Source organism: Oculina patagonica, chromosome 7 (genome assembly GCF_052425735.1).
Source record: "Oculina patagonica isolate OP01 chromosome 7, crgOcupat, whole genome shotgun sequence".
NCBI lineage: Eukaryota > Metazoa > Cnidaria > Anthozoa > Scleractinia > Oculinidae > Oculina > Oculina patagonica.
The window spans coordinates 17,080,513-17,103,378 of NC_135764.1; the positions used below are offsets into that span (position 1 = coordinate 17,080,513).

General features: G+C 38.2%; 2 protein-coding genes and 2 long non-coding RNA genes across 6 annotated transcripts; 2 read left to right on the forward strand and 2 right to left on the reverse strand.

The window, feature by feature from the left end:
- Positions 1-10,844: 10,844 nt before the first annotated feature.
- LOC144661183 (protein CDV3 homolog) lies at positions 10,845-20,684 on the reverse strand. 3 transcript variants are annotated; one of them, XM_078521887.1, is made up of 6 exons: positions 20,379-20,684; positions 18,760-18,839; positions 15,846-15,904; positions 15,136-15,213; positions 12,153-12,312; positions 10,845-11,487 (listed from the first exon to the last, which is right to left on the reverse strand). In XM_078521887.1, exons 1-6 carry the CDS (start codon positions 20,565-20,567, stop codon positions 11,358-11,360), a joined length of 696 nt encoding a protein of 231 aa, XP_078378013.1. In that variant the 5' UTR covers positions 20,568-20,684; the 3' UTR covers positions 10,845-11,357. The 3 variants fall into 3 exon arrangements, with proteins under 3 accessions (XP_078378013.1, XP_078378014.1, XP_078378012.1); XM_078521888.1 differs by having other exon boundaries at positions 10,845-11,484; positions 12,153-12,315; XM_078521886.1 differs by having other exon boundaries at positions 12,153-12,315.
- On the reverse strand, positions 13,149-15,019 carry LOC144661185 (uncharacterized). Its single transcript, XR_013572229.1, has 2 exons — positions 14,232-15,019; positions 13,149-13,427 (listed from the first exon to the last, which is right to left on the reverse strand). It is a non-coding gene; the product is annotated as an uncharacterized LOC144661185 (long non-coding RNA).
- LOC144661186 (uncharacterized) lies at positions 16,915-18,096 on the forward strand. The gene is made up of 2 exons (XR_013572230.1): positions 16,915-17,368; positions 18,036-18,096. It is a non-coding gene; the product is annotated as an uncharacterized LOC144661186 (long non-coding RNA).
- Positions 20,685-20,711: 27 nt separating the features above from the next.
- On the forward strand, positions 20,712-22,463 carry LOC144661184 (adenosine 5'-monophosphoramidase HINT3-like). The gene has a single exon (XM_078521889.1). The coding sequence runs from the start codon at positions 20,742-20,744 to the stop codon at positions 21,198-21,200; it is 459 nt and encodes a 152-aa protein (XP_078378015.1). The 5' UTR covers positions 20,712-20,741; the 3' UTR covers positions 21,201-22,463.
- Positions 22,464-22,866: the final 403 nt, after the last annotated feature.

Here is a 22,866-nt window from a genome sequence, read left to right on the forward strand (position 1 = left end):
TTAATTTTTCAACGCTGTTTCCGACGATTTTCATGACCGGCCAGGGAATCTGATTGCCATAAAGTGTAAAGTGACCCTAAAGGTAATCTGAATGACCCGAGGTCCTAAAATTATGCCGTGCTAGAGGCAGTAACAGAGATTCTTAAGATTGTATATTTGATAAGTTTTATCAGATTGTATTCTACATCATACAATTATTACAGCACTTGCACTAGTTAACCAGATTTGGCCATGAATCGGTGATGAAAATTATCAGTAGATATTCGTTTCGCCGGTATATTCCTGAAGGCTTTATATGGGCTGATGGTGTCCCATTTTCACTCTCGTTCCAGATCCTTTTTGGGACGCTCTGTTTGGCTCAGTGAAGCCACGCTAAAATATAGAATCCGGCCCGGTCTGCCTGATGTTCTCCTCTTCAAAAACGATAGGACCTATCTTGACTTTACACCGGATGCCTGTATGTGCTGCTGTCTGCCGATTGGGTTGCAGATTTGGCCATCTTCTCGCCCCTTATTGTTTGGGATGGATCGCGCTTTAACGCCGGTGTGCCATTTACAAATGCAGACTGTAGACCTGCAGACTTATAGGTATACAATGGCACCCTGTTATTTGAAAATCCCAAAAGAAAAGAAAAATTGTTCGAGATCGGCGACGCATGGTTGGAAATGACAACCGTGTTTTGACAAAATATTGATTAAGCTATTCCAGAATTTTTAGCGACTGCGTGAAGTTTGTTTCCAGTTTTGTGACTTCTCAGTGAGGTTTTCTGATTAATTGTTTTGTCTATCAGTTTTCACTTTGATAATTGTCATCATCATCACCATCTTTAGTCCTTTAAGATCTTTAACGCCGAGTGACGCAAAGGGCTTCAACAAGTCACCGTTATCCCTGCCGGTCCTTTGCAAAGCTTTCCCCGAGGTAAGCTTCAGAGCCTGAAGATCGGCCTCTGCAGTTCTTCTCCAGGTGGATTTTGGACTGCCTCTTTTTCGTTTACCCTCTGGTGACCATCTGAGAGCAACGTTAGAAGTGCTGGTAGACCAACCCAACTCCATCGTTTCTATGTAAGAACAATATTCATATCCTCCTGGTCTGTCACTTTGAAGAGCTCATTGTTGGAGATTTTTCTTGGCCAAATGATGTGCCAGATTTTTCCGAGACATGATGTGTGAAAGCTTTGCAGCTTCTTCAAACCATGCACAGTCATTCTCCAACATTCAGATCCGTAGACTGAGTAGTACAGCGATAAAACAAGCTTGGTAGATCTTAATCTAAGTTCTTCTGCTGTAGTTTCTGCTCCTCCACACAGGTTGCAATTTTGCGAAGGCCCCTCTAGCTTTACCAATCGACTGACGGATGTTGATGTCAGCTCCTCCCCCCCCCCCCGTTACTGCAGACTGTACTACCCAAATAGGGGAATTGTTGGGTCGTTTCAAGGTCTAGCTGCCCCTCTTTGATGTGTAATGGTGCTAATCGATGCTAAGATATTGAAAGGCAAGACGTTTGTCTTTTGAGGGCTGATCTTCAGCCCTCGCTGCCGAGAGAATCTGTTAAGCCGGTCAGTTTTCTCCTGTATGTCACTAAATGCGATAGCAAAACAGTGTCATTGGTATAATCCAGATCCCCCAGAACAGTTGATTAGCTCTAGCCTGTGTAGCTGGCGGGATGCGCAACCGGGGGTTTGGAAGCTCAGGTCAGAGCCACCAAACGAGCAACAAAAGTTAGTGTAGAATTGCTTGATCACTCGGACAAATGTGTGCAGGTATATCATACGCCCTGTGTGCACGCTATTTAACAATTAGACTACGAGCCCGAGTTTTCTATGAGCGATTATAATTCACCACTAAATTTTCTCCGATTCTGATTGGTTTAAATTGAACACGTGACGCGATAGTGCCCGTCCGCCGGAGGGCACTATCAGCCCATAGTGCCCTCCCGTGAAAAATACCCGGATCGATAGTGCCCGCCCGTGACTGTTTTTTGTAAACAAGCGTGCCTGCAGACAAAAAACCCAACCAAATTCACTGCATTTAGTGGGTTTCTCGTCTGGTTTTGTTTCGTTTGTCAAATTTCGGCTTTCAATTGAGTTTTTTATCCCCAAAAGTAAAAATAATTCACAATGCTTGTTTTTGTATGTGCGCGCGGAAGAAAATTTAGTGGTGAACAATAAAGACAATAGAGTGTTTCTGTCTCGGAACTATCGGTCTGATAGTTGCCCCTTGGAAATTTGATGTTCTTAAAACTAGCATATTTGCCCTCGAAGCTTCGCTTCTCGGGCTAATATTTGTTTTAAGAACATCAAATTTCCGCGGGGCAACTATCAGCCGTTAGCATAACCACACTGACCTACTATTGGTAATCGCGCAATCTGATTGGCTAAACAGGTGCCTACTATCGATCCGTAGAAGGCTCTCGGAGCGCGCGCTTAGTCTTCGCTGAATTTTATCAATCAAAACCTTCAATAAATCAACTCTAGCTATATTTTGTGTTTAATAGATCGGTCAGTGGGTTATGCTAACACAATTAGACGGCTCGCTCTCGGTTTCTACCGGCTTTTGATAGTTGACTCGGGGCTTCGCCCCTCGCCAACTATCAGCCGATAGAAACCTCGAGCTCGCCGTCTAATTGTTAAATAGTTCCTCGACAGAAACACTCTATTGTTAAAATAGTCAACGAGGCGCAGCCGTAAGAGCTATTCTCTGAAAGAATGAAGCAAAGTGGAAAATGAATTTTTTTGACCCCCCTCCATATTTTGCATGCCGTTAGATTTTCAGGGGGGATGTACAAAAATTCCCTTTTTTAAAGTTGCAACCTTATTGTTGTCATGGCAACACCGACTGTTTGTTGGTGTCTCTAAACCTAATGTTTCACCCTGAACATGCTCTGAAATGCTTCTCAAGTCCATTGAAACACTGCAGCTCAAGACTTAGACCAAATATAAAGTCATCATTCTAGTTTATATTGATGTATAAGGCTTTTCCTTACATTAAATTTACAATGATTAATTACATTGTTTTGAAAATAAATTTAAAATTAGTAAAAGCGTTCAGTAAATTTATTGCTTCAAATTGCTTTACGTTGCCAATATTTTACTAATTTTAGCGATTTTAGCGAGTTGAACAAACATCGCTTTATTAGTGCAAAAATTTGTCTGTAGGTCAAATTTAATACTTAGTCCATGGGCCCAGACTCCAAAATTTAGGCATTTCTTACCATTCGGAGGGACAATTACTATCATATATTTTTCGAATCCTTGAACATTCTCGAAACATTCTAGAGTTCATTTTGGTATGTGATAGCAATTCCAAAAGAGTACGTGATCACGTGATTTCTGACGTCATCTTTCGAAAATCAATGTTGCATTTTTTATGCTCGAAGGGTCAGAAATAATCACTTTATCAAAACTTTAACCACGTTCGAGTTGTGAGAGAGCCCTGAAAAGGTACAGGAAAGGCAGCTGGTGCTAGGTCAAGGGATTTTGCCCCACTTAAGGGTTTTTCTCTGTATGGTTGCCATGGAAACAAAGCCACATTGCAATATAGACCTCTTTTATATCAAGATCGATGTTAGAATTTTAAAATATGAACGGAGTTTTTAAATAAATCAGCGAAAAAAACATAAGGATTCGCATTTTACAGTACGGACCGAGTATTTGATGTTAATAAAAGTTATACAACACAACGGTTCAAATGATTTAAAACTTCCTTTACTAAAAAATCGACTATTAATTGCGTCAACTGGTCGGCCGCGTCGTGGCCTAGTACGTCGCTGATATAAATAACAACTTATTATAAACGTAACTTTGAATACAGATTTTTACATGTAATTTTGAGACATATTCTTCTCCATGCAACTGGTCGGTTACAAATTCTGGAGATTTTTTATGCAATACGCAGTGTTCTCCACGCGGTCCAGCATCAACATGCCAACCGAAAGGTGAAGGCAAGCATGTCACATGAAGAACGAAAAGTAAATTTCAATATTCCCCGCCCCTTGCCCCCGGGGCAAGACTGCTTCAAACAATTCCCCACCACCGGGCCTGAAGGGCCGGACTTGTTTCTGGGTTGGGGGGGGGGGGGGTAACAGGTCAAAGTGTTGGTTGGTTCCAGTTTCAAGATTGGTTAAAATGGATGATGACCGCGGCCATTGCAAACTAAGTAAGAGAACGAACTTGCTTTATTTCTTGCCAAGAAACCAATGCAAACTTTGACGCAGTATACAGACTATACAACGCTTTAGACAAACAAATCAAAACATGACAGGCAAGGGTTCACTTTTAATTGTGAAAACTAAGAAAAGAAAATCATTACAAGGCAAGTAAGACAAAAAGGATTGGCAAAGATTTAATTATCGAAAACAAACAAACATTTTTAAGGGCCGATTCTAAGCACCATTTTAAGGATGAATTGAGAATAGCAAATGGAGCTGTTGTAACCACTTTTAAAGACTCAATTATATTATTATGCATTTTGCTAATATCTCGTTTCTTATTGGCTTAGGGTATACAGCTAATTAATCGGGCGTGGCCGATTTAAGGTTTACCCTTTGGTCGTCCTAGAGCGTAGTCTCCTGGCGCGGCCAAAAAGACGGGGATAGCTCGGGGTTGCTACAAAACCGCTACGGGTGACGCATACCGCAATGGTTTTCATTTTAGTTTTGACAGGAAATCGTTGCAGGCACACTTGGTCGACTTTTGGGTTAATGTGTAATCAGGTTGTGTTTTTTTGCTTCGGCGGAAGGACAGAGAAAAAAGCTTACGGGGCAAAGTACAGTATGGGGCCCAGTTCTCGGCCACTTTTGACGTAAACTTGTATTTCTTACCTCAGAAGAATCGCAGGAACTTAAAATTTCTCCCAGAGCTAGCTACATTATTCAGCTTTTTGGTGTAAAGCTATCGACCGGTCAAAAATTAATTTGCCCGAGCAATAATAAAAATAAAAGCTCCATTTGTGGGCCCAGTTCTCGGCCACCTTGGCCCAGTTCTCGGCCACTTTTGACGTAAACTTGTATTTCTTACCTCAGAAGAACCGCAGGAACTTGAAATTTCTCCCAGAGCTAGCTACATTATTCAGCTTTTTGTTGTAAAGCTATCGACCGGTCAAAAATTAATTTGCCCGAGCAATAATAAAAATAAAAGCTCCATTTGTGGGCCCAGTTCTCGGCCACCTTGGCCCAGTTCTCGGCCACTTTTGACGTAAACTTGTATTTCTTACCTCAGAAGAACTGCAGGAACTTGAAATTTCTCCCAGAGCTAGCTACATTATTCAGCTTTTTGGTGTAAAGCTATCGACCGGTCAAAAATTAATTTGCCCGAGCAATAATAAAAATAAAAGCTCCATTTGTGGGCCCAGTTCTCGGCAACCTTGGCCCAGTTCTCGGCCACTAAAAAGCTTGTCCGTAATTATCTGTAAAAAATGCTCAATTAATTTTCACAGTCATAAAATCACTCTGTAAACCTATTTATACTATATCGATCCCAAATTATTTTTATGATGCTTTGTTTTACTTTAGAAAAGAAGGATTTTAACGCACCTAGTTGCCTATGTGCAGGTTCTGGCAAAACCGCATTGTGTGACCCGTGCATTTAGATGGTTTATTTTGCAGTGAAAAGGTCTTGAAAGATTTAGGTGTTGTAGAAATAATAGACAAGACAAGAGTCAGCTCAAAACTTAGAGATAAGATTGAACTTTATTTTTAAAACATTTATTTCTTTCATTCTGGCAGCAGCAGATGAAATTATATTAAAAACCAAGCGCTAAGCTGTGATAGCGAGCAGGGTGGCCGAGAACTGGCAAATACGCAAACGTCGCAAGAAAAAATTTCGAAGTAAATTAAGACCAAAAAATACAACGGTTCAACGAAAAGTTAACTAAAGCAGAAAGCTGAATTATTCTACGTTTCACATGCCAAAAATTAGCTCGTATGGTGGGGGCTTTTGGATAAAATACGAATTTAACTACATCCATGAATTTGGAGCCGTAAACAAACAACTTTTTTGGGAATGCAAATTCACCTACCTCCGCGTAAACTCGACGTGTGAGCTTTCTATATCGAATTGAACGATCAAACTCAAGATACTTAAAGCACATGAATCAGTCTATCGTTTGAAGGAAATACCTTTTTCTTTTGATTCAACTGGAGTGTGAAAAAACGCGTTAAACACAAAGTGGCCGAGAACTGGGCCCCATACTGTACTGATATTCACCATTGTGAAATTGCACTTACTTTGACAAGTTAAAGTTATTTTTGTAAATGAAAAAGGTAACGTCATTGATGTCACGCAGTGTTTTTTTTTTTAGCAAACTAGATGGTTTGCTGGTTTCTGACTATGAATGGGGGTGTGATCTTGCGGTATATTTTTTGAGCCTGACTCCGCCGTAAAACTTTTTTTTATTTAGCAAGAACTGTGTCGATTTTCATTTCTGAACAATTGGTCGTCAAGTCGTTTGTCACAAAGAGTAGAATGTTTGTACAGCATGTTTTGGAATTATTTTAGATTTGGTTAGTAAGACGCTTCTGAAGACCTGAGCAAAACATTGGGAATGTACAGTATTAATAGGAACTTGAATGGAATTTTTCACAAGTTGGATAAAGGTATCAACTGAAAAAAATGGAATTCAAAATGAGAACTTGGATTTTGTTGTAATTAAATTTTATCGCGGATTGGATGCATAATATCACGGCTTTGAAAGTCTTCAAATAATTAGAAAGGTTCCTTTCTTCCTTTTGATCTTATTGTTATTTTCATGTATTGATTATTCGAAAGTGGTTTTCGTTGATACGAAAAAAAAAAAACGGGTTTTCACTGAATTGCTTGAAGTATTTTTAGACGTGATAATATTGGCTTAATCAAATTACATTGTGCACGAAATATTTGTTATTCTTTTGTCTTGAAACTTTGAGGAAATTGAAATTTTTGTTTGACAGTAGTGTATGAAAGGCATTTTATAGAACTGAATAAAAAATTAGAAACTTTGATAAAGGTTATTTCAAAGATTTATTTTGCCTGATTTTGAAGGGTTTCAGGAGTTTTAAAGAGTGCTGGTAAACGGCTGTATGTTGTTTGTGATTACGGATCTTATTTAGTTTCGAACGCTCTAATTTTTGAAAGGTTAAAACAGGTTAAAACCGGGCGGTTTCATGAGTTTTTTGGGTAGAAAGGTACGGTGGTGGTCAAAAAAAAATGTTTAGAAAGGAATGACTGTAGTAGCACGTAAGTCGGAGGTTTGCGTGAGTCACGGGGTATAGTATGCGTGAGCTGGATTTCCGGCGTCACAACGGCATGTTTTGTTTACTGAAAGATACACTCGACGTTTAGTTAGCTTAGTCGGCTTGGGAAACTATTTTAAAAATGAATGTTGTAATAGTTAATTAATAGTAATCTAGAATTAACCCACTCTCGATTGGAGTCTGTTCTGGATTCGCGCTACCTTTTCGCCGCGAAGGAATTTTGTAAAATTTCGCTAGTGGAAAGAGGTACTGTAAGAACAGTATCAATAACTCAAAAGGAGGAACTTCTTTGTAGCTCTGAATTAAGACGTATGATAAAATTTTAGAATAAGAAACTTTCGATATATGGTTTTCATATTGTTTTTGTCAATTTCCTTTTGTGGCAGATTTTTTGAGAATCAGCTTTTCTTTCGTGTGATGACAGACACAGGACAGAACGAGAGGTGGATGAGAAAGATGCCGAAGATGAATATATAGGCACCGAAAAACGACAAGAACCGTCAAGGACTTATCTTTAGAGGGCGGGGAGTTTTGGCATACTGTATTTTGAGGACTGGACTGGACTAGTAAAACGCGGACTAGTAAAACGCGGAATTGTAAAACGCGGACTAGTATAACGCGGACTAGTAAAACGCGGACTTGTAAAACGCGGACTAGTAAAACGCGGACTCAGGTAAAACGCGGACTTGTAAAAGGCGGACTAGTAAAACGCGGACTAGTAAAACGCGGACTTGTAAGACGCGGACTTGTAAAACGAGGGCTTGTTAAGCACGGACTTGTAGAGCGCGGACTTGTAAAACAAGCGCTTGTAAATCGGATAAAACTAAACGGTTTAGCGAGCGAAACAATTTGTGTTTGAAGCTCTTGTGTGTTTCTTCGACGGCATATTTCTAGCTTTTTTGAGCACTCTGTGGTCTGTTTTAGCGTGGAGATGTTTTTGCAGTATAGCACATGTTCGTTCTGCAAACCCCTACTAAAACAACGGGATTGATGCTATGAGTTGTGTGCATATGTTTCTTTCTTTCCACTACTTGACGTCTGTTGAGTGCAGTCGTTTTTATTGCTCGCACGAGGTAGAACGGGGCCCGTCCAGAAATCAACAGTCAATCGTAAATAAAGGTGACGGGCCTACACGACTCCTACGTTCGTGACATTAGAATATTTGCCGTTAAATGTTTAAATTCGGTCTTTCGACCTTATTTGCTTCTGACTTCTTTCTGAGGGTACTGTTTTAATTTGGGGGCAATATGTGGTAAATAAAGGTGACGGGCCTACACGACTCCTACGTTCGTGACATTAGAACATTTGCCGTTATATGTTCAAATTCGGTCTTTCGACCTTATTTGCTTCTGACTTCTTTCTGAGGTTACTGTTTTTTTGAGACATTATGTATTGAAGAGAGCCGTAAGATGATTGTGGCCAAGGAATTCGAAGTGTCTAGAGGCGTTTTACAAGTCCGCGTTTTACTAGTCCGCGTTTTACTAGTCCAGTCCAGTCTACAAGTTAAAGACACATCAAGACCACCCCACTGTGAATTGCCATAGCACAGACAAAATTATAGTCAATATCTTATGTGTTTTTAAGAGAATAACATAAGAACCAAGGCATGTCTTGTCTTGCCTTACATTGACATGCAATAATTTGGAAATACTAAGCTCGTAACAGTTTAAGACAGAATCCATCAGGAATTTGAGTAACATTAATTTTAGTTACGCAAAAATTGAGCACCAGAATAATTTAAATCCTTGTGTTCTTTCATACCTTGTTAAAGGCTTGACATGTGATAACACCAACATAACACCAACAACAGTTCTTTATCAGTGGGGATTGAAGAAAAAAATGGAAACATCATCACACAGTTGACCCCCATGCAAAAACACTCCAGGATGTCACGGGGCTGTTTGGTGTCCGTCTGCCAATTTCTAACTTCAAATTCCAATGTTAAATTCACATTAAATTTTCAATATTTCTTAGTTGTCCAAATTTTACTAATTCTTTTAAAAAAACTATCACCTGCCAAACATCCCCAAAAATCACTCAAAAAATTACAAAATACCGCAATACATAGATACATGGGATGAGTGAAGTTTCCTTGGATTCCTTGAAACACCAACAAGATATTTCCGTTTAAGGTGGCTGATAATGGGTTTCAGTATTTCCCAGTCCTTATACTTTGGTTCAGGACTAAAAGCCTTCATCAATTGCTATTACAGTAATGGTATGAAACAAATGTTCAATCATTCATCAACAAGTTGTGATCATTTTCTTGACAATAGTAGTTCCCCGGTAAACAGTTGTAGTACTGTCCCATCAAAGTGCAATGCCTGGAAAATACCGAAAAGCACACGACCTTCAGGTGAAACCGCACCTTACAGTATTACCAATACACTGCACTTTGCTAAGTCTTAAAACTTTACATTGTCTATTCGTCTACTTCAATCGTTTATTTGTATTGTGTGAGATACATTTATAAATTGAAACCATCATGTCTTTAAGTAATAATGCAATCTCGACAACGTTCTAGATATTATATTATGCACACTAATACAGCTCATGCAAGCCCTGTGACTTACACAAACACAGTCGGACTGAGTGCTTAACTTAAGTAACTGCTTCGTGGTTTCTGCTGTACTGAACCCTGCCTTTCAAGGCAAAGCGCCCGATTTTAAGCTTCTCAAGCTTCTCAATGTTCTTGTTTACGCTGCCATAGACTTGTGACGTCATATGCGACTAATATTTATACTTGCAGAAGTGACGTCATGCATGCCATGTCCATAGAGAGAAAGAAGTTGCCAGATTCTACAAAATGCTATAAAGTTAAGTCTGACATCAAAAATCAGTGTTTTAAATATATAATAAAAATTTTTATCATAGCGAAATTATGACGGCCTCAGTTTGTTATCCAATAATTATTGTTAGCTTTTTGTTTACCAACGATAGCCTTTAGTTTTGTGTTGTTTTCCTACATAATGAAAGTGTTGGCTATATGATAAACAAATCAACCAATATGTATGGAAGAATCTTCACCTGGTTAAAAAAGTCTGCCTATATTTACTACCTTGTTCAAGATTTTCCACACATACCTTACGTTATTTAAACGCCTAAGCTCACAATATAATACAGTTATTTGCATGCACTCATCCAGCAAAGGAAACTCTGTGCTGTATTAGCTTCTGAGTTGTAGTTTTTATGGTGTATATTTTTGTTTAAATTTGATATCAGATGGCAAAACTATGGCGCCTGCTAGGCAGGCATGATATCAGATTACAGTAGTATTGCACAGCAACCATAGCAACCACACTGGCCATAAGAAAAAGCAACTGCAGGCACATTAAACGTTGAATTGTTCCCAGACTGAAAGGCGGCGATATTAAATTATTCAGATTAAATACAATACTATTCGACTTGTGCTATTAACCCACAAGGACAAGACACTTCCAAGTCGTCCCTAAGTTAGTTCAGACTTGTTTTTGTTTAATTAGGTTTGTTGAAAAAAAGTACTGGAAATGAGCAGTAAAATTTTTACACACCAGAAGATGTCATATTTTTGTAAATCTGCATAAAAATAATATAACAGTTGAATGTTGGCTGGTATTAAGAGAAGGTACACTACAAAGTCATTCTTTGTTTATTTAATGTTACATTTACTGGAAAATAAATGAAATCCCCACATGACTTGTTGAAAAACCGCATACAGTTAAACAGAAAGCTTAAACCACAAAATTATGCTAATGATGAAAATGACTGAAGTCTACTTTTTCCTTCACAATACTACAATTAAAGACAGTGCACATGCGATGCTTTAGTCCAGAGAACAACGTCCGTTTCTTGTCCAAATTTCACAAATGTGGCACTTTGTCTCAGTGCGATTACTAAGTTTAGTAACATGCCACATAGGGTACATGTGGCACATTGAACTCAGGCACATGTATCTGTGGACATTAAACGGCTTTTATTCCCTGGACTATCCAAGTTGCTTCCCAGAACTGGTAAATGTATCTATTCTATTTCACCCAATTAAATTTAGAACAAAAAATTAATAGTCAGAACAACATTATTCTTGAAATATCCATCACCATCCACGCTGTATCCTGCCATTCTTTGGATTATTTGTGAAGCAGTTCCTAACCCTAGCTTCTTCTTAGTGCATCAAACTTATTTCCTAAGTCAAGTTGTGGTCCCCGATCAGCTAAACTCTCAAGGGTCCGTGAACCATGCTTCACAGTTTCAAAACTCTTTCCACCATTTGTCTCTTTACTGCTAAAACCACACAAAATACATTTGAATGAACAGATTGCACCCGTAATTGGATTTAACTGGTAAGGGGAAGAGCGTTGAGATTCTGAGAAAGACACAATAGTAAATACTGTTATCAGAAACAGGCTAGCTCTCATCTAATATTAAGTATTGTCATATAACTACACTCACACCCCTATTAAGTGGCCATCTTATATTAAGCGACCAGTTTCCAAAGTCCGGAAAGTATTGCCAGTATAATATTGTAAATAAAACCCTAGTAGCAACCACCTCTAATAAGTGGCTGCGGCTACCTTTCGGTCGTCCTAATGATAATTTATCTATTGAATTTACCTCTATAATTTTAGTGGCCACGAAGAATTTAATACAAATAGTTTGGCCTTGTTTTCAACAACCTAATGACAGATAAGAGTCCGAAATTTGAAGTGATGACTGATAAAAACCTGACATGATTACACTAGGCTTAGTGATGACCTTTTGATTTCCTGGAAATGAAGTGATGTTTTAACCACACCTTATGCTTATTTCTGACTAACTCCTATTTCGCAGCCAACCCAACCTCTATTAAGCGACCACTGACCATTTCCCCAAGGGTGGCCACTTCATAGGTTTTCAACTGTATTTATACATGACAATAATGAATATTAGATATTATTATTACAACCAACCTTTTATTTGTAGCCATGGCTGCTGCTAATGAGGGGAAGGCAACTTCGCTATCAATCTCTGGGGTCTTAGACTTGACACCTGGCACTCTTCTGCCAGGGGCTCTGTAGGCTGGTGGTTTGTAAGCCCCTACTGGCTTAGGTTCCTCCGTAGTCTGAGGACCTACATTTTAACCAAACACAGTACAAACACATCAGGTTAAGCGCATTTTGAACTACGAATGGCATTGTAATGCTCAAGAAAAGGCCTTCAAGTACAGAATACTTCAACTTGTGGCGCAAAGTCCAAAATTTCTACATCTTGTTATTGCATTTCACTTGATCCTGGAAACATGAACATTCATACAACTCTACTGCCATTTATACAGACATGGAGAAATAAAGGCATAGAAAACATAGTTCAACTCAAAACACACTTGGATTCAAACAATTTAAAAACACTAGACTGCCAAGAAGTAGTGTAGCCGCTCTCATAAGCTAATTGTAGCAGTTGTCAATGTTTTGGGGGCTAGGGCCTTGTTTCTGGCCAGCCATTGATGTGAGTCCTTGTAAGAGTTGTTACTCGATCCCAGCCAAGCCTTCCATGAGCAGCCAGCCAGTTTAATATACCTTAAGGTTACTATTTTTAGCGACTACTAATTTTAGCGATTTGTTCTTAGCAAGTTTAAGCGACTATTAAATTTAGCGATTTTCCAAAAATTAAAAAAAGAAAACAATTTTAATACATAGCTAAGATGGAAATAAATGTTCAGCAATAGAACAAAGTCACTTGAAATTGAAGGAACATTGTGTGGTTCCAGAAAATATCCATATCCCCCCCACGGATGGTTTTTTGGTTTGCACCCCCCCCACCCCTTAGGAATTTCCGTTCCAAAGGGGTCATTGATGAACCCCCCACCCCCCCCCCCAGGAATTTCCATTATTTTTCAACATGGACTGCTCTACCCCCTAGAAAATCCAAATGGTTTTGTTCTTTTGAAAATGAAAACTACAACTCAGTTACACAAATACGATAGCCTTTAATCAAACTCTATCTCCATTCAACATGATGCGTTGACATCGTTCTACGAATACACGTAATCTTGCTTTAAACATCCTTGCCATCCAGTTTGAAATTTCTTCTATGTTGATAAATATGTGTAAAACTTAGTATTTAAAGTTGAAACCGAGTTGAGTGTCTTGCATTTTTCTTTCTTTTCTGTTTTGAGCGGAAGTCTAATTCGCCTCCACGCATCGCAGAAGCGTTTCTGGTTTGCTTTCAAAGTAACTCTTGGCAAACTTAAAGTGTATATGACACGAAAAATATTTTGTGCTTATTTGAAAGGCCTTTCGAAATACAGAAGATAGCATTTTTCTTTTCGAAATATCTTTTTTCGTTTCAGAGATATTGACGTTTTTGTATTATGCAAATTAGTTCAGTGATGACGTCATAAGATTTGACTCTAAAAAATGGTAAAATACTGAATAAACAATATCTCTAAAACTATTAAAGCAGTGTTCTTGGAACTTGGCACCACAAATGTGCATCACAAAAGAAACAAAATGTTACTCTTACGGCTGTTGCCATGACAACAGTTTTGCCGCTGGTGCTGTCTCAATAAAAACTGAAATTCCCAGTTTTTGTTTTTTCTTTTTGTCTTAACCGTCTAGCGCAGCCAAACCAATGGTGGGAATTAAGGCAATATGGGAACTATGTCTGTTCTAAGCAGGACCCTTTGTCTCTCTTAAGAGGTCAGATATGGGGATACATGGTGTATTTGTCTTTTTGACAGAGAGAGACTGGAGCTGAAAGAGTTGCTATGACAACAATACTAAGGGTGTCATTTTGTTCCTTTTGTGATGCACATTTGTGGTCCCAAGTTTCAAGAACACTGCTTCAATAGTTTTAGAGATATTGTTTATTCAGTATTTTACCATTTTTAGAGTCAAATCTTGTGACGTCATCACTGATCTAATTTGCATAATACAAAAACGTCAATATCCCTGAAACGAAAAAAGATATTTCGAAAAGAAAAACGCCATTCTTCTGTTTTTCTAAAGGCCTTTCAAATAAGCAGAAAATATTTTTCATGTCATATACACTTTAATAAAAATCGCAAATTACAGCATTCCTTGCTGTCTTAGTTATTCCTCTAAAATTCTGTCTTGTAGTCTACTAAAGCTTTTCCTTTTAAGATTTCAGCAACTAAAACGGCGCCTTCTGTATCGTAAACATGACTAAACATCTTCACGTTCGCGCGTTCGGTTCGGACGAAGTAATTTTACTGGCTGAGAAGCCAGGCCTTCTGAGAGGCACGAGTGGGAGTGTGGGGATGAGTTTCGCCTATCACGTCCGCCATTTTGACTCGGTCACGAAGAAGAACGGAGTGTCTTTGGAATTGTAGTGCTAGCAAATGCTAGAAAACTCAAATGAAACACATAAATATTAAAGCTTATGATGTAAACCTCATCTAAATGGAAAGGAGCATTATTTTTTTACAAAACAACGTATGTGAGTATGCTTTGGATCGATCGTATGCTGCTTCAATTTTCTTCATGTTTCTTCACCCTCTGGAAAAGAAACCGCCTGTGAACCCCCTCCTCCTCTCAGAAATTTCTGGGTTTAAACCCCCCTCCCCCTTGGAATTTCCAGTGACCATCCGTGGGGGAGGTATGGATATTTTCTGGAACCACACATTATCACTGTCAGAAAGAACAAAGTAAATTGCAAATGTTAGAAAGTGGATCCTTGTCAGGGAAATCAGTCATTCTCCACGATGACGGCGATCCCAGCTCTCTCCCAAACCTTCTTACTTGTTGCCCAACCTTCACTGAGATAAATTTTAGCTCGAGTACTAAATTTAGCGATTTTAGCCCAACTCGCTAAGATCGCTAAAATCAGTAGCCGCTAATAATTAATAGTAACCTTAAGGTATACAAGGCCTGTTTGGCACAAACAAACAAAGAATCCAACTTGTTGATTGGCACTAGAAATAGTTTGTATTACCAGCAGTGGCTTGAGATGCTGCTGCAGGAACCTGCTGCCATGGTCCTACTGCTTTGTCTTTCTTCAATGATGATTCTCCTGTAAAACAATATTGAAACTGTAAAGAAAAGGCTCTGATGTATTGCCACTCTCATCATTGCATTTTTATGCCTACTCTACTTGAAAACATATTCATTGCCTATTTTTGTTTGAAGTAAGGTATTTCAACAGGATGTTATTAAGCTAGACCCAGCCAAAAATTGTGTTTTTTACTTAGTGCTAAATGTTTCGAGGTCTTTCAGGACTACCAGTACTGTTCCTTCATCAGTGGAAATAACCATATTGTGATTGTGTTAGCAAGCTACTACGGAAAAGTTGAATGGGGTTAGCTTTTATATATTTTTCATTACCAAATAGATAGCCCTACGACTTTTTTTGTGGGGGGGAGGGGGCTTTTAAGTAAAGCGGGCTTACCATGTACTCGAACATTTTTCCAATCTTGCAGCAGTTTGATGCACTAAGAAGTAGCTAGGGGTTAGGAAATGCTACACAAAATAATGCAGCAGCTATTCATTTCAAATACCTCTTACATGTACTTGCTAACTGCATCAGTAGGAAATTGGCAGTAAAATGAGTTAAGATTGGATGACTGCCTGTTTGTCAGCTGATCATGACAGTGTAACATAATGTGCTCTCACATTGACTTAATAATTTATCTTTTGGTTTACTACCTTCGTTATCTTCATCCTCTTGCTCGTAACCCTCAGATCCTTCACCTTCCGCATTCTCCCTTTAAAACAAATGAATTACAGTTTTTGGTGAATGCTGATTTACTGTAACATAGCTGATCTACAACATTAATACATCTTGTGGAACTGTAAAGGTCCTCCTGGGCTTTTCCCTTGGAAAAGTCACAATGATCGATGTAAACAAATTCTTTTCCAGATTACTGCTCTTTTTCCAAATTTTACTTTTATTAAGAACAAAAAATAATGGCCAACACTTGACGATTTTCATAGCACACAGCCACCACTGTTAGAGTCTAGGGAGAAAGCTGTCTTATCCTGGTACACAGCCAGCACTGTTAGAGTCTAGGGAGAAAGCTGTCTTATCCTGGTAACCTTTTTCCAAAAATAAGTTGTAAAACAGCAAAAAATATTCAGGGAAGTGTACGGATGATCAGTTGCTTGTTAAAGAATTCAACAAGAAAAAGCAAAAGTAACATAAATTGACGTTTCGATGTCTCCAACATCATTTTCAAGAGTGAAAAATTAATTGAATGTCAAACTTGTTTAAGGGATGATGATGGTTGGTTTTGCATTCCCATGTTGTTTTTTCACATGCTTTCCAATCAAAGACCTTGAGCTGGTGTGTTCATTATTGTGTTGATAAAGGTGTTGTTTTGTGCAACGGACATAGTCCATCTCAAACAGACCACACTGAAAGTAATAGACAACACATTGTTTGTTAAGGGTATTCGGTTTTGGTTCTCTACTCTTAAGGATGTTGCTGACTTTCTTGCTCGTGAAAACAGGTTGCAAAGAAACGCTGATTTTAGAACCAAGAAGTGTTTCAAAATTATTCTGTAGTTCACATACAAAAATGAGGCAAATCTGAGCAAAAACTGAGAAAAAGGCTAGTAAAAATGCAGTTTTGGCTAGTAGGTTTTGGACTTTCACTAGACAAAATGGCTAGTGAAAATTTCAGGCATTAGTGCAAAGAAACTGCATTTATCAAAATCGTCTCTGAGAGAATAGAACTAAGAAATAAACTGTTGACGTAATAAAAAATGTGTACATGCTGATGTGACTAGGTCACTTAAGTTGATTTAAGTTTATTATTCCATTTTAGTCACTTAAGTCTTTAGTTATTTTATTTTCTGAAATGTGAGTTATTTTTGTAATCCTAGGAATTATTGTTGGTGGTTTACCTAAATTTCTATATTTCCCTTCACACCCTGATTTTACTTGTCTAATTGCATTATTTCCATGCATTTCTTGTACCTAATTCCTGTTATGTAGGTGTGAAAAACACCCAGTTCCTTTATGTAAATCCTGTGTTTGTAGGCAGTAAATACACTCCCTAACCTTATTAGGTTTTTAGTTATTTTTACATTTTCCTGGATTCTACTATAAATTGGCAACCATTCGCTCAGTTAGTTCAGTTGTTAGTTGGTTTGCCAAGAGAGTGTCAGCCCTGTGTGTTCAAGATATTTCCAAGTTCCCCACAGATGTGTAGCTATCAATAACATTTGGTATGTTTTAGTATTTCCTATTTTGTTAAGGCCTAAGTTTACTTTTGTAGCTTAATATTTTCTGAGTAGAACTTTCATCATTTAAGGTTGATTGGTGTTATAGCAATTACTCCTGTAATTTAGCTGCAAATGCATTTTAGCTTGCTGTTTAGTTTTATTTATTTAGTTGACCTTTAGTGTCACACAGCATGTAATTTGTCTGTTTTACATTTTGTTACTGTTTCCACCAGTAATTACTGTATGATCGCTTACCTCTTTTCCAAATCATAGTTACAATTATTCCTGTTTCATTTTCGTTCCAAATTATCCTTTTGTAGTCGCTATTTCCATGATTTTAGCTTCATACTACTAGTTTTCATTCAACATTGCAATGTTATGCAATAAGTTAATATGTAATCCGAAGCCAAGCCTTTTGGTCAGCCTTTGTTTTGTTTACACTTCATGTACATGTATTATTCACAGAATGTATCAGCTCTGAGTTTGTTTACATTCTTGAGAGTGATTTCTTTGCCTTTCACTTTTGTTTTAAGACATCTTTTATAATCAGCTGTTAGCAAGAATGTTTATTATTTTCTAGCCTGTAAATATATCATTTTATTGTGCTTAGTTATAAATAATTTGTAGCTTTAGCTTATTGTGGCTTTATTTTTGTATTTCTTGTTATTAGTTACTCGTTCCCGTTTTTGTTGTGTTGATTCGTCCAATAAACTCGTAAACCTTAGCTCAAATCTGTTGTTCTTGCGTCGACCGTTTTGGCCGTCTTACACTGAGGTATTGAAAAGCGAACAAACCGCTACAGTAACTATTTTCAGTGATCTTCAGAAGCCTTTTTCATGCGGAAGGCGGCGAATAACGGGAAATTGTTTCTGCTAAAATCATTGAAGCATAACTTAATCACCGTCATAACGCTGATCGGCGATGATGGCCGCATGGGCCGAAATGGCGACTCACTGGTCGCCAAAGCGACTACTGCTTCATTCTTGGCGACTATTCTTGTATGTGACGCACATGTGATTGGAAGCAACACAATTTAGTATAGTTTGACACGACGTGGGTGTTATGGACATCCGGTGTTATTCAGTGCAGGTGGAAGCCGAAAGAGCGAGGCAAACAAAAACAAAAAAAATATATATATATTTATAAAGGTGGATACCTGATGAAGTCGTGTCTACATGTCTAGATATTAAAAGTTAAAATATATTTCTCCCCCCCCCCCACCCCCCTTTCCCCCCATGGTAAAAAAAAAAACTCTACTTGAAAATTCTGGCTAGTAGAAAATCAGTTTTGGCTAGTAGAATCAAAGCTGTCACTAGCCACTTGGCTAGTTAGCAGAAAAGTTAGTCTCGAGCCCTGGTGGCATATTCAAGGACATAAAGTAATACCCAGCTTACACAATCTGCAGTGACTGTATCCTTAGACCCGAGTAATCTTTTTCTGTTGGCTCCTGAAAGTCAATCCACTCCTCCTCATTCTGCAACCACAAAGGTTATTACTGAAGTTATAACTTGAAACTCACTTGTCCAAAATATTTTGGTTTTAATGCCAAAAAATAAAACAAGAACATATCAATAAGTTTGCAAGAGCCTCCTTTTTCCATTGTGTAGTTCCATGAATTATCCATACCTCATCCATGGAAGGGATTTTTCCTAAGACCCTCCTCCCCACCCCTCTGGAAATTCCATTTAAGCTTCGTACATTTCCTTGAAGTTTTTGGCTTTTGAGCTCCCTCCTACCCCCAGGAATTTCCAATTCTTTCTGTGGGGGGAGTTTGGACATTTTCTGGAACCACACATTAAACTGGAAGTTTTGCATCAGTTTTCATATTTTAGGATTTCACTTTTTTTAGAATTAAGAAATGTTCTTGTGCCTGAGGCAAAAAAATTCTTACTAGTTCTAATCAGATTCATGCTTGCACCCTGCTTGAGGGGAAATAAATATTTTTATTCACCAACAGCTGTGGTGTGCCAAAGATGGTAACTCTGAGCAACTCAACAATTACCGGTAACATTATACTTGATGCATGACACTGGGGGCTTAGAAATTTTAATTTCTAAGTAAATTTGACTTGAGAATGCTTCTTCATTTATTTAATTTTATCCAAGTCACCATTCTAATTATCAGATCAAAATTGGTGCAAAGAAGTGTACACTTTTTACAACAAATAAAGTGAACTTTTTATGTCTTGATGTAGTGTGATTTTTCCTCTTGTGGCCACTTAAAACAGCAAATTCAAGTGATTTCCAAGGTCATGATTTGTTATTTGCTATGATCAGGCAGGTCATTCCTCTTAGTTCAGATATTCATATAAGCTTCAGTTTATTTCACACATTTTTAATTATAAAACTTCAACTTCTGCCAAAGGAACAGTAATAAAAAGATATCCTAGAATTACTAGGTGAATCCACATTGCTGGCCAGGGTCTGCCCGTTCTTCAGACATCGTGCACTCACGATCAGTCATTTGAGGATTGGGTAAATCTATTTACAGAAATCCTGGGGATACCCATGTAGGCTGTGAGATATCGATGACAATCAATGGCAATCGATGTAATTATTAAGGAAATTTCATTTGTGACTATGGATTGGTCATTGATTGGCTGATGCAAATCAATATCAATAAACTAACCACTATCGATTGAGATCGATTGACTTCTGATCATCGATTTTCATCGATTGGTCAGGCCAGGATGAAGATCAACAGCTTAGATAAATTAATTAAAAGTAAAAATATCAGCAAATGCTAAGCTTAAAACCAAAAGGACACAAGTTTGATTTACCCTGGAAAGTTAATATGAGACACTTTATCCGTTTCTGATAAAGAAAATACATATATAAAGAGTTATCTATAAAAGATATGGGATTTTTAAAGTTCTATTAATAGTTCCCATCTCGGTCTGCCACAAAGGAAAAAAATTCCACACGTGACTCGACTCGGTGGACTAAAGGTTAGTCATAAAAATTGTGACGGGCTGACTATATTTGATCAAACGTTAAAAGGTTTTTATTCTTACCGGTTTAGACGGCATCGGTGTAACGCCTGAGGTCTTTTTACTTGGCTGGTCTTTATCAAACTCCTTCTGAGTGCCACCAACTTGCTTGGTTATAGCATCACTGGTAGTGAATTTGCTTTTCCCTTTAACCTTCTTACCTTTTGCCTTTTTCGCAAAGAAATCCTCTAACGATTTGTCATTATCAGACATAGCTTTCTACACGAAAAGGACCCAGGCAAAACGCCGGGAAAAGGGAACTGCAACCGAAATTCCACAAACTAATAATCCTTTCGATTTTTCTTCGAACTTTGTTGCATTGGGTGACGCATGTGCTCGTAGCGTGGTGGGGGATCTAGTCCCCGCTCTCTCGCGGTCATTTCAAAGATGGCGGCGGCCAACCAGGAAAATTTGGGGAGAAAAACAGGTTGTATTTTCTGTAAAATTGCAGCCAAGGAACAAGAAACTCCCTTAATTTATGAAGATGAAAATATTGCGGTATTTTTAGATCGTCGACCAGCCGCAAAACACCATTATTTAGTGATTCCCAAGGCACATTACGGCAATCCAAAGTCACTTACAGAGGAACACGTCCAATTAATTGAACGTTTGCAAGAGGTCGGAAAGAATATCATTAACGATACTGGAGCTGATTGTGAAGATGTGTTATATGGCTATCACTGGCCGCCTTTTAACTCAATACAACATCTACATCTTCATGTTATTTCACCGCGTACACAGATGAGCTTTTTCGCTCGGCAGATCTACAAACCCAATAGCTTCTGGTTTGTTTCTCACGAGTGGCTGTTAGAACGGTTGAAGAAAAATACATCGAATTCTTCATGATACAAAGTTAGCAACGTACACTTCATATTGGAGACTCATATGGCTTGTTATATTTTCTGATGTGAATAACTTATTTAATTATTTCTTGCTCCTGGCAAAATCCCCACAAAAGAGGGATTTTTTTGCCAACTTTTCGAAAGTCAGATGCGTGAGATTTAATACCAACTTTTCGAAGATATCCCGACTATTTCCAGAGAATCATGAAGATGTTCCGATGACTTCCGAGCATTGCCGAAGAGCTCCAAAGACGTTCTGACATCTTTTAAACATTTATACGGATGTGTGCGAAGTCCCCCTGGGGAGGTGGCTTAACGGGGACGTGCAGCCCGATAGGGTATGGTTTTCAGGCTTTTCTGTCTTGAATGGGGTATATATTTCACCCCTTTTTGTCTTAAACGGGGTATCTTTGCATGGACCAATGTCAAACAGGATAGGCTTATATGCCTGCAGAGGTGTTACAAGCCAAATTTTCACAAATTCTTATGTATTGCTGTTTTACGTTGATTTTGGCATTGATACTTAGCTTAATTCATGATCACAACAAAGCCAGTGAGGTACTTGTTTATGTCTTAGACGGAGTATCAAAAATTGGCATTGTCTGAAACAGGGTCAGGGTTTTGGAGGCTGGGCTGCACCTACCTACCTGAAGTTATGTCGAGTACCCCCCCCCCCCCTCGGGGCAAAATCACAGGCAGACCATCATATGTGTTTGTGGGAGACGAACAAAAAAATATTGAAATCTATGAATAACTAATTAAGCTCTGGAAATTACATATTGAGATATCCAGAGCAAAGCAAAGTTTAGATATGTAATTTCCAGAGCTTAATTAGTAACCTTCATAGATTTCAATATTTTTTTGTTCGTCTCATGTCAACAATAATTAACCACAAACACATAGGGTGGTCTGCCTGTGGGGAAGTCAACTCAAACGTGAAATTATTATGATGCTCATGTTTGGACTTTTTTTGCCAAAATTAAATTGAATTTGCATTTGGGGTCATTTAATGGGGTTTAAGAGTAACAAATCAATCTTTGTCAGTTAGGTGTGAGAAATTGGCTTGTATTCATGAGATCATCATTTTGAGTCTGCAGGCGTGACCTTTTATATGCTATTTTGACAGAAAAGGGACTCTTTTCATTGCGTGTAACTGTTTTTGAAAAAGGTGCACCTTTCATATACCTGGTACCCACTTAAGAACACTGCATCCATTTTCTAAACTCTTGGAATAAAGTTATTGAACAATATTACATGAGAACAACAAGTATTACCAGAAAAAGGCAATAGTGGTGTGTCTGTTCAAACTATTTAATTAAAGGTCCTTTTAAAAACTTTAATAACAGATTTTCCTACCCTCTCATATACCTGAACTTGTAAAATCATAGGTTTTCTCGAATTCCAAAACTCAGATAATGTAAGCTTATTAGCAGAACTAGAAAAAGTGATTTTAGGCAAAATTGAGAGAAAGTACACTTCTGGCTTTTCTTTATTTTGTTAGAGTTTATCCTTTTTCCCCTTTAAAAGCCAGAAATCAGTGCCTCGGTTTATGCAAATTTGATCGTGTCACACAAATATTCTATGGCGGATTCTCTGTTGTTAAACATCGTTATTTGTTAGAAATAGCTTTATAATGCTACGAAGAACTGAAAAGAAAACTTCTTGACTTT

Excerpts from the sequence above, each read along its gene's own strand:
- LOC144661184 (XM_078521889.1), top strand. The coding sequence starts at position 20,742 with ATGGCGGCGGCCAACCAGGAAAATTTGGGGAGAAAAACAGGTTGTATT.
- LOC144661183 (XM_078521886.1), bottom strand. The coding sequence starts at position 20,567 with ATGTCTGATAATGACAAATCGTTAGAGGATTTCTTTGCGAAAAAGGCA. Across the intron at positions 15,905-18,759 it reads ATACAGTCACTGCAGATTGT|GGAGAATGCGGAAGGTGAAG; the intron begins GTAAGCTGGGTA and ends TTTGTTTTAAAG. Across the intron at positions 15,214-15,845 it reads AGAGGATGAAGATAACGAAG|GAGAATCATCATTGAAGAAA; the intron begins GTAGTAAACCAA and ends ATTGTTTTACAG.